Source organism: Cadophora gregata (assembly GCF_030347475.1).
Source record: "Cadophora gregata isolate MNR1 chromosome Unknown scaffold_13, whole genome shotgun sequence".
Lineage (NCBI taxonomy): Eukaryota > Fungi > Ascomycota > Leotiomycetes > Helotiales > Ploettnerulaceae > Cadophora > Cadophora gregata.
This window is the reverse complement of record NW_026695936.1, coordinates 847,890-862,217: the sequence shown is the minus strand read 5'-3', so window position 1 is coordinate 862,217 and position 14,328 is coordinate 847,890. Positions and strand designations below refer to the sequence as shown.

General features: G+C 51.2%; 3 protein-coding genes across 3 annotated transcripts; 1 reads left to right on the top strand and 2 right to left on the bottom strand.

Moving 5' to 3' along the window:
• Window positions 1-6,843: 6,843 nt before the first annotated feature.
• On the top strand, window positions 6,844-8,914 carry ONS95_003748 (uncharacterized protein; the record flags this gene model as incomplete). Its single annotated transcript, XM_058497072.1, has 3 exons — window positions 6,844-7,300; window positions 7,350-7,482; window positions 7,531-8,914. The coding sequence occupies 3 exons, from the start codon at window positions 6,844-6,846 to the stop codon at window positions 8,912-8,914; spliced, it is 1,974 nt and encodes a 657-aa protein (XP_058353015.1).
• Window positions 8,017-13,103, bottom strand: ONS95_003747 (uncharacterized protein). Its single transcript, XM_058497071.1, has 2 exons — window positions 12,147-13,103; window positions 8,017-11,255 (listed from the first exon to the last, which is right to left on the bottom strand). The coding sequence occupies exons 1-2, from the start codon at window positions 12,271-12,273 to the stop codon at window positions 10,663-10,665; spliced, it is 720 nt and encodes a 239-aa protein (XP_058353014.1). The 5' UTR covers window positions 12,274-13,103; the 3' UTR covers window positions 8,017-10,662.
• Window positions 13,104-14,325, bottom strand: ONS95_003746 (uncharacterized protein). The gene has a single exon (XM_058497070.1). The coding sequence runs from the start codon at window positions 13,947-13,949 to the stop codon at window positions 13,140-13,142; it is 810 nt and encodes a 269-aa protein (XP_058353013.1). The 5' UTR covers window positions 13,950-14,325; the 3' UTR covers window positions 13,104-13,139.
• Window positions 14,326-14,328: the final 3 nt, after the last annotated feature.

Below are 14,328 nucleotides of genomic sequence, written 5' to 3'. Positions count from 1 at the left end.
TATGCGATGTGCGAGACTTTTCTACTGTATTTCTATGGCCAGCCCCCTTGCGTCGTGGCGAGGCGGTAGGCGTTGTCGAGGATCAATCTTGCATTCGAGACAAGGGATAAGAGTGTCACATATCGAGATGCTTCCGAGGCAGAAGAAGAACTTGTGTAACAGTTTGACCGAAGAAGAAGTCCTTTGAAAGATTTCAGTTCTTGAAGCAATCAGACAGTCTGAATCAATACGAATAAAGGGAGGGCGTTTATTGTTTGAGACGGTTCCATTGCTAAAAGATGGCTGGCTTTGCGCCAGCCAGTCTTCTTTGACCACGAATCTGAAGAGCTCGAAGACGTCAATCTGTGGTTGTCACGAGCTCTTGACATCGCATACTCGAGAGCAGCTGTCGAGTCCACGTCTTGCACTCATAATAACACAATTGCAATTGTCTCGGAAAACGCGATATCTACTGTATGTTATCCTAGCAAGAGCTAACCTTTAGGCTTCGTCAAATCTTTCTTGTTGTGGAGTAGGTTCGAGGACGAGCATGGAGGTATCAAGTATTGATCATTGCCAGAAGTTGCCGATCTAACGAGGAGCTCTCATCCCAGTCTCATGCCTTAACCCCAGCCAGTACATCTCGGTACATGACCTCAAAGTAGCAAACAACTGCGGGCCAGGAGGGGTTATGTGTGGTTCCCATGAGGCCACTTCGGCTTGAAGATTGGAAACGGCTTTCTGTGGTTCTTTACGTGGTGCGCCATCGTTCAAAAACTCTACCAGTATTCTCTCTGCCCGCCACCTGCTGCTGCTGTCATGTCACGGTAAGAGTCCGTGAGCATCAGCATGAGCGCCTATGCGTCGTTGTGTGCGCGAGTCTGATCTGTCCCCAGTAGTGCAAACGGTTGCGTTCGAACCCCATGGTTTGGGAGCGGAGCCTGCAGCAGGTGCCAGCTGCCTGCAAGAGCCAAAAGCCTACTTCGTGAAGCCTAATGCCTGTCCTGTCTTGCGCTTTAGCGGCTAATGCTTGTAGCTCTGGGGTGCGGATAAGCCTGTTCCACCGCTATCTTGAAAGTTGACACCCCCGTGTCTAGGTCTTGCCAGGGATGAGGAGCAGTCGCAAGACCTACCCCTCCCAGTTGATACGCACGCCTTCCCTCGTGCTCCTCTCATCGGCTAGGCCAACACCTTCAACATCCCTCCAGACTCGGCTCAGATGGAGTTGAGATCCCGAGCAGCTCCCTGGCCGTTTTCGAGGGCTCCGCTCTGGGAATTGCAAATATGAACCCTTGGAAGCATGTGGACGACTCGATATCATCGAAGGCATGCGGTCATTCCGCAGCGTGGCTTTGCGACAACATGAAAGAGCAGCTAGATATATGGAGTAGAGATCTAGCTGTTCAAGGACCTATCATTCGGCAGCAATCTAGATATATTGTGCATATTACGGAGCCGTCCTCCATATTCCCCTGTTTATTACATACATATATAAATTACATACACATGCTGCCAGCACGCTTAACCGATCAAGCAAGTGCTGCATCATTTACTGCGCATCATCTATGCTTTCTGCTTCCTTGCCTTTCTTGTTTATGAAAATATGCAAAACAGGCTTCGTTTTGGGCCACAAATGTGCATGTCTATCTGCACTCCGGATTGTTCATTTGCCAGCTAGAAAAGCTTCATCCAGCCAGGCCGTATTATTACCATCCTACAGCACGGCTGTTCTAGTTCTACACAGCCAGGTGGCAAAAGTCAGCCGGAGAATTTTCTGCCTTACAGTATTGTCCGCCGGGCTCTGTGCGTTCCCTTCAGGCTTGATCGTTGCAAATACTAGCTGCCGCCGCCCTGCGCTGCTACTGCAAACTGCACTGCGACTGTAATGCACGCGGGATCTTCCTGCTTTGCGTCTGCTGTTTACCATCCCTTCCTGATCGCCAATGATTCAAGAGACTTGAAGGACTCACAGACCGCAGAACGGACTGTACCTGCTGCTATTTACATGTGGTTCTGCACCTGAAAGGTCTGATCCCTTGGAGAAATCGAGAAGTGTATCTTAATCTAGCATCAACAGAGCATGTTCCTGCACACGGGACGGGGAATCTTCCTGGGCGGAGCATGGCACTCTAGGTCGGATCCAAGCAAAGCCTTTCAGCACCACCAGGTACTGGTGGCGAGACAACTGCATATCCAGACGGCAACTCGCATGGCCGTAGTGAACCATCACTTGAGCCCCAAGAAACATTCTGTAGTGGAAGATATTACATCACCGTTTCATGACTACTAATCGGACAAGCAAAGGTACACAGAAGCACGAGAATATGGACGTTTTGATGGATAATAGTAGTGTACCAACCAAGCTGCTTCAGGATCAGATCCGCGATGGCCAGAACCCGTTTCTTAAATGCGGCTTGTGACATCCAAACGAAAACCGGTCGAGCATGGAAGTTTACACGAAGGCTTGCGTTCATGTAATGCTGGTTTGGCGCCGAAGCCAAAAGCACCGACTGCTTAATCCTCCTAAACGCGGGCGGTTCAGGATCGAATCAAGACCGGACGACGTGCATGTGTAAATTTACATAACAGACACCGCGGTTCAAGGACTTGCACAGCAGCAAGGCATGATGAAGATAGCCAGTCTCAGCACCGTGGTAGTGCGGGGGGTTTCCTGGTGTCAGAGATGCCCACGATCTCGGTGGCTTATGGCTTGCACTTTCATGAGCAAATCCGAGTGGGCAGGTGGTTGGGAACTAGATGATTAAGAGTTTGCTAGGTGTCTAGTCTCTTTGAAATTCTCCTCTTAAAGTGTTAGAGGGAGCTACCCAGGCCGAGATCCGGACAGACAATTTTCATGCTGATATCCACTGCTGAATCATGTCATTTTCACTTCGTCGCCGAGACTGATTTACCGCTCTTTTTCTTATTTATCTGAAAGACGATGTTGAAATGGGAGGAAGTCGGATTGAGGCGATTGATCCGCTCGGCTCTAGACCCAGGTTTGGCAACAACCCCACTTTGAGAGAAAGGTCTCACTTTCAACCTTCCTTCGGGAGAAACAAAGACAGCGTGAAGGGCAGGCCATGTGCAAGCAGATGACAGGCCTTTCCAGCATCTGATCAGTGCTCAACAAAGGCCCCGTCAGTCGTCAGCCACCCATTATTCAGGCCGTTATTCAGCATTGTCTTCCCGAGCCCCAGGGATCTCCTCACGCTGTTTGAGTCTGTTCCATCCTGCCCTGCCAGCCTGCCACTGTACTGTCAGTGCCAGCCCCCTCGGAGCAAGCAGATCAGATCGGATCAGATCATCGCAGCTCCTGCTAGATTCAGTGCGTGCACTTACTGATAAGTGAGTGCGGGAGTAGATCCAAGGAAAAAGACGACATTATTTCACCGAGTACGGGACAGTAGGTAATAATGTAGGGTAGAGACAGTGTCGGCCATTTCGCGAGGCCTCCCAAGACCGACCTTCTGGAGATATTTATTTATCCAGGCCATCCTCGCCAACCGATGGCTCAACATCCCTTCCATATCAAGTCAACAGCTGTTGCCCCCATGGCCATTCTCGGCCATGGCCGTTCACAGGACCCATGTCCTGCCCAAGGCTCAATCGCAATCGGCGGCGCAGAATTGAACCCGCCACTCAGCGTGCACCCTGGAGCCTCGCTTAAGCAGCAGGGGCGGGAAGAGGCTGGTCAGTGTGGTCAATCAAAACGCCGGCGGACAGCGAAGGGAGGGAGAGGGAGAGCGGGTCTGATCTTTAAGCGAGTGCAGGGGCAAGGACAAGGAAAGGGAAGGGAAGGGACAGGGGGTAGGGACAGGGAGAGGACGGGCTACTTGTAAATTACACAGCTAAGTGCGGTATCTTGACGTTTAAATCCGCAGGCCAGCTAAAAAGCTCTAGCGCTAGGCTAGAAAAGCCTACTCCGTGGCTGCTCAACAACATGCTCTCCACTACTGTAGTGTTCGCTCTTCTTTACGTACCCGGCGCGGCGCTGTGTCAGTCAGCAGAATAAGAGACACCCCAGCTCCAGGTCCAGGTCCGTTTAGGTTTGGACGTTTACTTCCATTTCTACCTAGTCAGTGCAAACTTCACGTGCTGGCATGTACGCAATCGAAGAAGAAGGAGAAGAAGAGAGAAACGAGAGAGACAAGACTAGGTAGACATATAAGCGACAGTAAGAGCGAATAGCGAGAGGCAGTGAAGGCTGGCAGATAGATAGATAGATTAATAGACAGACGGACGGACAAGGCGTCCGCAAGCTTCTGATTTCCCCCTCGCTCTCACTCTCACTCTCATCTCCTCGTCTCCGTATCTCTCCCCTCCCGCTGCCTAGGCCAGGCCGGGCCAGCCAAAAAGATGTCTCGCTCGCTCGCTTGTTTCCCACCCCTCAATTGTTTTGTGCCTCAACGCTTAACCCCTGTCTTCTGGCCTCTGGCCCCAGCCTCCCTCCCCCTCCTCCTTCGAAGGAAGTCCTCACAACGATAGGTGACGGCTTGCACTGACTCTGACTGGCTCAGTGCTGAAGTCCGTCTCCACTCTCTTCCCTGACTGGCCCAGGCTCCCCGCCCGCCCTCCTGATCCCAGTCTATCCGCTTCATCCACCAGTCAATCCTGGTCCCAGTCCCCAGTCCCAGTCCCAGTCCCAGTCCCAGTCCCAGTCGCCTCCACCCCACTCCACTCCACTCTCGTCTTTCTGCCCGCCAGCACCAGCGCAGAGCAGGACAGAGCAGAGCAGAGCAGAGCAGAGCAGAGCAGAGCAGAGCAGAGCAGAGCAGAGCAGAGCAGAGCAGAGCAGAGCAGAGCAGAGCAGAGCAGAGCAGAGCAGAGCAGAGCAGAGCAGAGCAGAGCAGAACACAACGGCCAGCAGGTCACTCACTCACTACTCTACTCGTCTCGTCTCTTCTTGCGGTGCCTATCTCGATTGCTTCTTACCTAGCCAGCCTCCACCCTCCTACCCTGGCCCTACGACTCTATCCTCCCGTGCCTATCTTACCATACCCTACCCTACCCTACCCAGCTAGACCGGCCCTCCAGCCCTCCAGCCCTCCAGCCCACCAGACAAGGTGTAAATTTACACCACCACCACGACCACAACAAACCCACGCCCGCTAGCTAGCTACTACTGTCCTCCTCTCTGAGTCCTGCCATCCTCTTCTCCCACCCATACACCCCAGCAAACTCGCCTACCGCTTCTGGTGTCTTGGTACAGCATCTATTCACACCCCCGCCCTACCTCCAATCGACCGCGACTCCACTCCTGCCCTGCCCTGCCCTGCCCTGCCCTGCCCTGCCCTGCCCTGCCCTGCACTGCACTGCACCGCACCGCACCGCACTGGCTGCTGCAACTGCTGTCTCTGCTCTTATCCTGACCGTTTTCTTTCCTGGCTTGACCTGGACCGCGAACTTCCTCCTCTCACCCTCCTCCTCCTTCTCTATCTCTCTACTTCTCTACCTCTTACGAAGAGCACTTACCTTCGTTCCTAACCACCCAACCTCCTCCTCTCCTCTCCCCCCCTCTCGCGCCAGATTGGAGATCCACATCCTCCCTTCCTATCTCCTGCTTTCCCGACCTCTCTGTTTTTCCTAGGTTGGAGGTCTCGGAATCGCAAAAAGGTATGTGCTCTGTGCTCTGGAACTCCCACTTGCAGCGGTCCCCTCTTTGTTTCTCCCAGGTCCCTTTCTTCCCATTGTATCCTCAGCTTTTCCTGCAGCCAGCGCTGACTGTTGTACCTGCATTAGAGGTGGTCAAAGTCTTCAATTCCTCGCCGTACATACAGCAACTCTCTCACCTTACGCAACCAACAACCACAAAACGCTCCACCTGTTCCGGCCTGCATATCCCCAACCTGCAGTAACGACCATCACGAGCTTGACGAAACGACCCTTCCACGAAACTTTTGCACTCTCGAATATTCAGAAGCACGGATCAATCAGATCAGACGTTCGAAGCGACAATCAGCACAAGCATACCTGCAGCTTCGCGTAACACTCAACCAATTCATCCCATCCTGTCGTGGAGCTACAGTCGCATCTGCAATTGGATTGTCAGACTTTGTTTACCAAGTCTCTCTTAACGACCGTCTACGAGCCAAACGTCCTAGTATCCGAGTCTTTGCTGCAATTTTCACGAAGTCAAGTTATTCTGCCGTCTATGCATCATTGTTCATCACGATAAAATAAACGACCCCCTCCCCAATCACCATCATCTGCACTCGTTGTAAAGCATTCTTGCCAACTACTCAGTCTCTTTTTTGTCTTGAGAAAAGAAACGACTTGACGGATTTTTATGACCAGACATCATTCTCTCATACGCAGCGAATTTGCATCATTGGTCACTGTTCCACCAATTCCCTGCTCCCAGCCAGCATACTCCACGCGATTGACGTCGGAGGCTTCCAAAAGCCTCTGTTGCATTCGTAACGGCTCCTTTTTGAGTCTGTCAGTCACCTGTCCTCTAAGGACTTGAATCTTCAAACCGAAAAGCTGGATCTCCCGTCGATCTCACAAGTGCAAACCCGGGGACCTTCAGACGTGCCATACTACAATCATCACGCCGCGCAGCGACCGCTGTATGCGAATGATAGGTTGCCCTCTTTGCCTTTGCCACAGCCGCAACAGGCATACTCGTCCGGTACATCGTCACCCCGGGTTGGTTCACTTGGATCTCTTGGGTCTTCATCGATCTTAAACGGCAGTTCTCACTCCTCATACACCACCGCTTCTTCTTCAAACGGGCCTAAAACCCCATCTCCAACAATTCCCAGCAATACTGGGCTTCCAGTCTCCCTCTCACAGACTTCGTACAGCAGTACTCCACCTTCTGGACCAGCGTACTCATACAACCAGGACTCGTACCCAAACATGAACCACGCCCCTCAGGAGATGTATTATCCTTCACATATGTCAGCTGGTCAACCGCCACCACCACAGACTGTCACGTCAGGCAACATGGGCCACTATCCCCAACAGCACCAGCAGCCACCGCTGTTGCAGCCAGGCCCAGCACAGTATTCTCCTGCGCCAGGACCCTACAACCAATATGGTGGCTACCAAAATGGGCTGACATCGCCCCAATCAGCTGGCCATCAAGTTCCAGGCTCAATGAGCCAGCAGGGTAATGTGTTGCCATTGCCAGCAATGTCCGCGGCACAACCTATGCCAGGCCCTGGTTATGGAGGTACCCAGCCAGGTTTTGATACCACTGGGCAAGTGGCTCCTCCCGGAATGAAGCCAAGAGTCACCGCTACGTTATGGGAAGATGAAGGCAGCCTCTGCTTTCAAGTTGAGGCAAAAGGAGTGTGCGTTGCCAGACGCGAGGGTATGTTGTAGCATTTGAAGTTGACCAATAGCAAGCTAACAAACGGCAGACAACCACATGATCAATGGCACAAAACTGTTGAACGTGGCTGGAATGACGCGAGGCCGCAGAGATGGCATTTTGAAGAGTGAAAAGATGAGACATGTGGTCAAAATTGGCCCAATGCATTTGAAAGGCGTTTGGTGAGCACTGGAGGAAGTGAAACATTTAGCCGAGCTAACGGTAAACAGGATTCCATTCGAGCGCGCACTTGACTTTGCAAACAAGGAGAAAATTACGGAGTTATTGTACCCTCTATTTGTCCATAACATTGGCGCTCTTCTGTATCATCCCACAAACCAGACCCGTACAAACGCGGTAATGGCAGCCGCAGAGAGACGAAAGCAGGAGCAGAACCAGATGAGAAACACCCAAGCTCCTGGTCTCCCATCTCTTCACCAACACCACCACCACTCAATGAATAACTCAATTGGTGGTCCTTTGCCAGGTCCCCAGCACTCAATTGCACCTCATCCGAGTGTGGGACGGCCAGGGATCGACCGGGCACACACTTTCCCAACTCCGCCAACAAGCGCATCTAGTGTGATGGGGAACATGGGTAGCTCGGATGGAAACTTCAATTGGGGAGCTCCAGGGTCGATGGGGAGTGTTCAAGGTACAAATCCCCTGTCTATTGACACGGGTTTAAGTAACGCACGCTCAATGCCTACTACTCCAGCGACGACCCCACCTGGAACCACAATCCAGAGCATGCAACAATACCAGCAGAGCTCGCAACAGCCATACGATACTTCGAGGCAGATGTACTCCGCGCCTCCACCTCAGCAAAACTCGTACCCTCAATCTGCGCCTGATCAGCAAAACATCCGCTACTCGCAGCCAAGTTCGTACATCAAGAACGAAATGGGTCCCCCAACTGCAAGAGCTCCAGGATCTGAAGCAGAGCATCATGATCCCAAAGATAGCCAAAACGGTATGATCCACCACAATCAACCTCAAGGTCAGGTTGGTCACAGCCAGGCTGAAGATGAAGCAGACCATGAGCACGAGTCAGAGTACACCCATGGCAACCCTACAAATTATGATTCGAACCGAGGATCATACAGCTACTCCAACGGACCAGCAGTTGGAGCCTTGCCTGGAGAACATGCACACCTCTCCCCCGAAATGACTGGGTCCCCCAACCACCCAGCATCTGGACGAGCAACGCCAAGAACGGCGTCTGCTCCTCAGCCATACTACACCCAACAACAAGGGTACAACACACCTCCACGAGCCCAGCCACCTTCCAGTAATCTGTATAATGTAATGAGCAGTGAGCGTGGAACCGCAAATGGCAGTACTGGAGGTGATGTTTATGCGCCTCAATCGGACATGAGCAATTCGATACCGAACGGCTATGCAGCCCAACAACCTGTCATGAACGGTGTTCCTGCGAGCAACAAGCGCGGAAGGGATGACGAAGATGACAGACCTTCCAGTAGAGGACCAGGTGGAGACATTGACTTGAAGAGGAGAAAGACGATCCGTGAAGGATCCGTCTCAGGACCCCCAAGCTACGATGCCGCCCCTTTGAACAGAGCTCGATCGACTATCACCCAGAGACGGCGATAACCCCCCACGTTTCTTGTCAGATTTCTGCACATTCTTGACTGGTCGGGAACCAAGGCCACATGGGCTCCCGAGTCACTTTTTGCCCACAAAAGCCTTGTGGCTCCAGCCTTCGAACATAAAAGCCCTCCAAACACCACATTCATTGCCAAAGATCAAAATTGTTTTCCTTTCCTTTTCACGATTGTTCTTGTACTGGCTGAAACTACCAAACTCGGCATATTGTTCTACTTCACACGACGAGATTTACGACTTTGATTGATGTCTATTCCGAAGAAAACCATGGGGAGCCTTGAGATGGATGGCTGACACGGCTCGTCCTATCTTTCTGGGCTCCTCTTCCTCTTCACACGGCCTGATGAAACCCTTTTACGCAGTCTGCAAGGAAATGAACCGGGAACGATCCACACGAGACGATTTCCAACCCATATACTACATTGCAAGCGTTGTCTTTTTGTTCGGCGGCGTGACGTGGCGTGCCTGGGACTCTAGGCGTGGGAATTAACGGAGGAGTACAGAGGGCGAGATGGCTAAAACGTCTGTTATGATCCCCAGACGCGTTTGAGGGAAACCGAGCTGGCGCTGTCTTGATGATTCAGACGCCCAAACTCGGATGCTTTCCCCGACCAGTGCATTTTCGTCTCCCTCGACTTGTCATTTGTTTCCTTGAGTCGATTACACTTTATGATGACCCTTATGACTCTCCTGGCTGTTTGTTATTTTCTTCTGTTGGCTACAGCTCTACTACTTTTGTCTCCTTTCTTCTCTACCGAATCTAACCGAAACAAACGACCTCGACTTCGACCAGCTAGCTAGTTGATCGACCACTGGCTTCTTTATGTACTGAACGACTTTATGAGAGAAATAAAAGCTGTCTGTGTTGTTCAATCATGACGAAATATCTGTTCCATCTATCACTTATTTTTATCTGCCTTGTGTGTGATCCATTTTTTTAGATACTCCTGTGATATTGTATTCCACGTGAAAGTTCGCAACCTGACATCGGCAAGTGCCAGTCCAGCATGTGCAAGAGAAAGGAGTGTAGCATTTGGCGTTGCCGATTGCTGAGTATTCCGTTACGCATGCAAGTTCTATAGTAGCTCTCAGTTGGCTCACGACCTGTTTGCAGTCTAGACACCATCACACAGCAGACTAAATCATGTACCCAAACAAGTTACCTCATTAGTCTAGCTACCCGAGCCAACGAGAACGCACTCCTCATGCTCCCCAGATGCAGCTATGCAACCCAAGGTATGCAGTCTAAGGAGGACACTCTTGGGACCTGCACTCCTGCCGGCGCTGCGCACTTGTATTGAAGGCTTGCATACATACTGCATGAGTAGGCCGCCGAGAGGAAAATGCGGGAATAAAATTCTCCGAAAATTTTGGACTGACTTTGGAAGTTGGGGCGAAGTCTATGTTTGATACTTGATTTGAACTTGAGCTGGGGAGAGATGGAGTATTTCTTGACTTCTGGGCGCACTCATGTGACAAGTAGTGGATTTCGATTGCGCGATATCTCCCTATACGAATGTAACCAGCTAGTATTGTTGTCGGTCAAGTCACGAGAGATATCAGAGTCGGAACAGACAAAAGCATGACTTGTCTGCTTGACGACGGATAGTTGGACGAAAATAAAGATCAGTGCATTTCATACATTCGTGCTCGCTGCTTGTTGTTTGCTATTTGCTTCTGCTGCTGTCATCTGCCTCCCCCCATCGCATCCCGAACCTCTACCCGAAATCAATCAATCAATCAACCCTATAAACCAGAAACCCTACCGTCCCCCCTCGCCCATCCAACTCCAACACCCCCTCCATCACCCTCTCCTCCTCCACCTTCCTCACAGCCTCCTCAATACAGCTCCTCCGCTCCTGCTCGCCCTCTCCATTCACCGCGCCTCTCTTCCGCACTTCTTGCGCGCTCTCAGGTAGCGAGCGGAGTTCCTTGTAGGAGGCGTCTTGCTCGCCGGTGCTGAATACGAGACCGAGCACGAGGCCTTCGAGGGAGGCGTCGTCGGTGAAGTCGCGGAGGTGGAGCGTTTGTACGGAGTTGTGGAGGATGAATTCTTGTTGGTCGATGTCTTGCTGAGTTGAGGCTTGGGTTTGGGTTTGGGATTCTGGTGAGGATGGAGGTGATAACGATGCGGACTCAGGGATGATGTGTGTGGATAGGAGGGTTCGGAGGAGTGGCCATGCGGAGTCGGGGATTGAGAAGGCGGATTGGGTTGTTCGGAGGGGGACGTGAGGTGTGAATGCGCAGGTTTGCTGGGAGTCTTGGGCGGTTGAGGAGAGGGTTGCTGGGGGTGTTGACGTTGATGATTTTGTGGAGAATGGGAGGTGAGCTGTGAGGATGGGTATGTTAGTATATGTTTTCCTGAGTACGTATATGAGGGTTGAGGAAATGCTGGGCATAGATGAGGGGGAATGATAGGACACAAAGAGAGGCCAAGAGTTGCGAGAGCAACGATTGAGGGTTGAGAAGGACATCGACAGATCTCACGCATATCTGACATACGACATCTAGCCATGAAGATTGTGGAGCCAACAAAGATGACAAGAGACATCAAGAAGTACCAAGAAGCTGATCCCTCCACATCCACTGGGAATTCTCCACATGCCTACATCTCACGTACCCTACACAATAAACGTCTCTCCCAGTCAAGAAAAGAGAGGATTCGATAAACAGACTTCAATGGAATCGATTATGCAAAGCAGAAAGCAAGACTTACGCAAGAAAGAGAGCTTCCCAATCGCCCTAGCCTCCACACCCGTCGCCGCCATCAACATTCCACCTCCCAAGATTAAAAGATTAGAAATGAACATGATTCCAGATCTCAAAGGCAACCTTATCTCTCCAGGAGATTTTTCTCGGATGAAGGTAAAAATATAAGAGACCACACTTCACCTAAGAAGTAGGTATAAACACAAAAAAGGGTCAATAAAAGAACCGTAAAATGAAGAATCGAAAAGTCCAGTCCAAAAGAAACCAGTTCTTCCCAATTCCCAGAATCGGCAACGTCCTGCGCTTGATCTACTCAAAGCTGAGAATTGAACGGCGCGATGAGGTGGTGAGGGCGGAGGAAAGAGGCGAAAAGAAGAGAGGGGGGAATGCGCATGCTTATCAGGAAAGGCTAGGTTCCAAGACGGACTTCCTCCACGACGGCGAACAGCGAAACGGGCTCACAGGGAGAGGGAGAGAGAGAGATAGGGAAGAAAATATGGAGCGAACGCACTATTTCCTCTTCGGTGAGGCGTGATGACGATCGTTCTAAGTATGGATTTCAGTGGTGGGAGGGCAGGCTTAGCCGTGCGCGCCCGTGGTGTTGATGCTCGAAGAGTGTCATGGCGGTTTCGCCTCATCTGATCTTTAAAGTCTGGGTAGGAGGAAGCCCCTGACTCTCGCTTGGATTTTCTGTATGCTCACTCATTATCTACCTGCTTTCAACAGGTCCCTGTGAATAGAGCTCATGAGGGGAGCTTGTAAATGAGATTCTGATGCTGCATGGTGAGAACTTTGTAAACCAGAGGGAGGCTGAAGCACACGCAAAGTGCGTGGGGGACATGTGGAAAGAAACGAAACGTCGAAGCGAAAGGGGGTGTTTTGGCTCGGCGAGCTATTTAGCGTCCGTAAGCGAGGTGCAAGTGGGTCTTCGTCGTGATCTGCGACAACGAGCTCGGAATTTCGGAGGTTTCATGTGTTTTGGGAGGCTGTTTTCGTGTAGACTTGTCATGGAAGTCGTGGAATTTTCATGCTCCTTGCATGTTCTGGCTGTCTTCCTGACTTCTGAGTGGGCGGTTGTTTTGCGAAGGGGGTTTTGCGAGAGGTTCGTTGTTTGATTTCAAGGACAAGGAAGGAGGACGCGAGATTTGGGGAAGTGATTGGCCTTCTAGTACTGTAGATATGCCCAGTGGATGTTGTTCTCGGCACCGGTACATGGCTGAGCCCTGGCTAGGGTGAGAAACCGAGGAAGGAGAAAGAATGTGACAAGAAAGTCGTTGGCTTGTCGGCAGACTAAGAGGAGGGGAAGTGCACTACCTGCTCTGAGAGTCCAAAAGCTCACGACTTCCCAAATAACCCGAATCTGAAGCATCCGTATCCTTGACAGACGACGTCAAAACCAGAAGAGGAAAAGAGAGACTGAAAGTCGCAGCTTTTCAATGAGAGGAATTCAAAAATAGTCAATTCGTTGTACCTGATATCATACCGAACGCCAAGTGCATACCCTTCAATGAGAATCCAGCCAAGCTAGCATCTGATCAAAAGCCTCGGCTTGCGCTACCTTAATCTTTGCATCCTCGTACTCTCCTACGACGCCGAATCCATGTGGTACGCCGGAGTACGTCTTGAACTCGCACTCAATGTTGTTCTCCTTCAAGTGCTTCTCGCCATGTTCCTTAATCTCTTCCGCGAACAGTTGGTCATTCTCAACGCAGATAAATGCCAATGGTGATTTAGTGCCCTCAAAATCTTCCCTGGTAACCAATGTTGCGTGTGCAATTGCGCCGGCTTTGATATATGGACCTTTCTTGACAACACCCGCTTCTTCGTCCTTGACTTGCTGCCCCCATAAGACAGTGTCTGGTTTCTCGCCTGCCAGGAGCAATGTCATCCGACCTCCGAAGCAGTAACCGACTGAGTATATTCCTCCGCCATTGGCAACAGCATCCGCGAATTCGTCCTTGGCGGCATCCATAACCTTGTGAAGAATTGGGAGGACCTTTTCTGGTGTTTGTCGTGCCAGCCACATGTCGATCAAGAATGACTTCGCCGTCTCAGCCGCACGCATCTTGATCTGCTCAATGATAGATGGGTCCTTCTCCTCCTCGTATGTAGCTGAGCCTGGTAGAGGATCATCCGAAAACATATCGGGAAGAACGACCAGGTATCCCTCTTTTGCAAATCTGTCCGCTTGGATCTGGTTGTTTTCCGAGTGGAGACCCGTCGCACCGGTAAGAAAAAGTAGGAGCTTTGACGGTGCATGAGGGTAGTCGGCCGGCTTCGAGACGTAAACATCTATGCCTCCAAGTTGTGTCATTTCCCCGCTTGGTCCAACTCCAAAAGCTGCTTCAAGTCAGCACATGCTGTCTTGTTCGGCGCATTTTGTGCAAGTAAGCTGTAGAAGTACTGACGAGTTGGCCTATCCTTTACACAGTGCTGTAACGTGTTAGCATTGCGCCGTGCTCCAGAGGAGTGACCTTACTTCTCCTAGACCTCCCATTGAAGCGCCAGTTTGCGCGGGTGTGTCTCCTGGGACGATGCTTTCAGGTACTGCTGGAACTTCTGCGGCATCACTTTCGGGTGCCTTCGTAGCAACTTCTGGTTCGGCCATGATTGCGGATTGCGTTTAGTTAGTGATGTTTGCTATCAAAGTTGTAAATGCTGAGAGCTTCTAAGGACAGCTAAGGTATATCTGC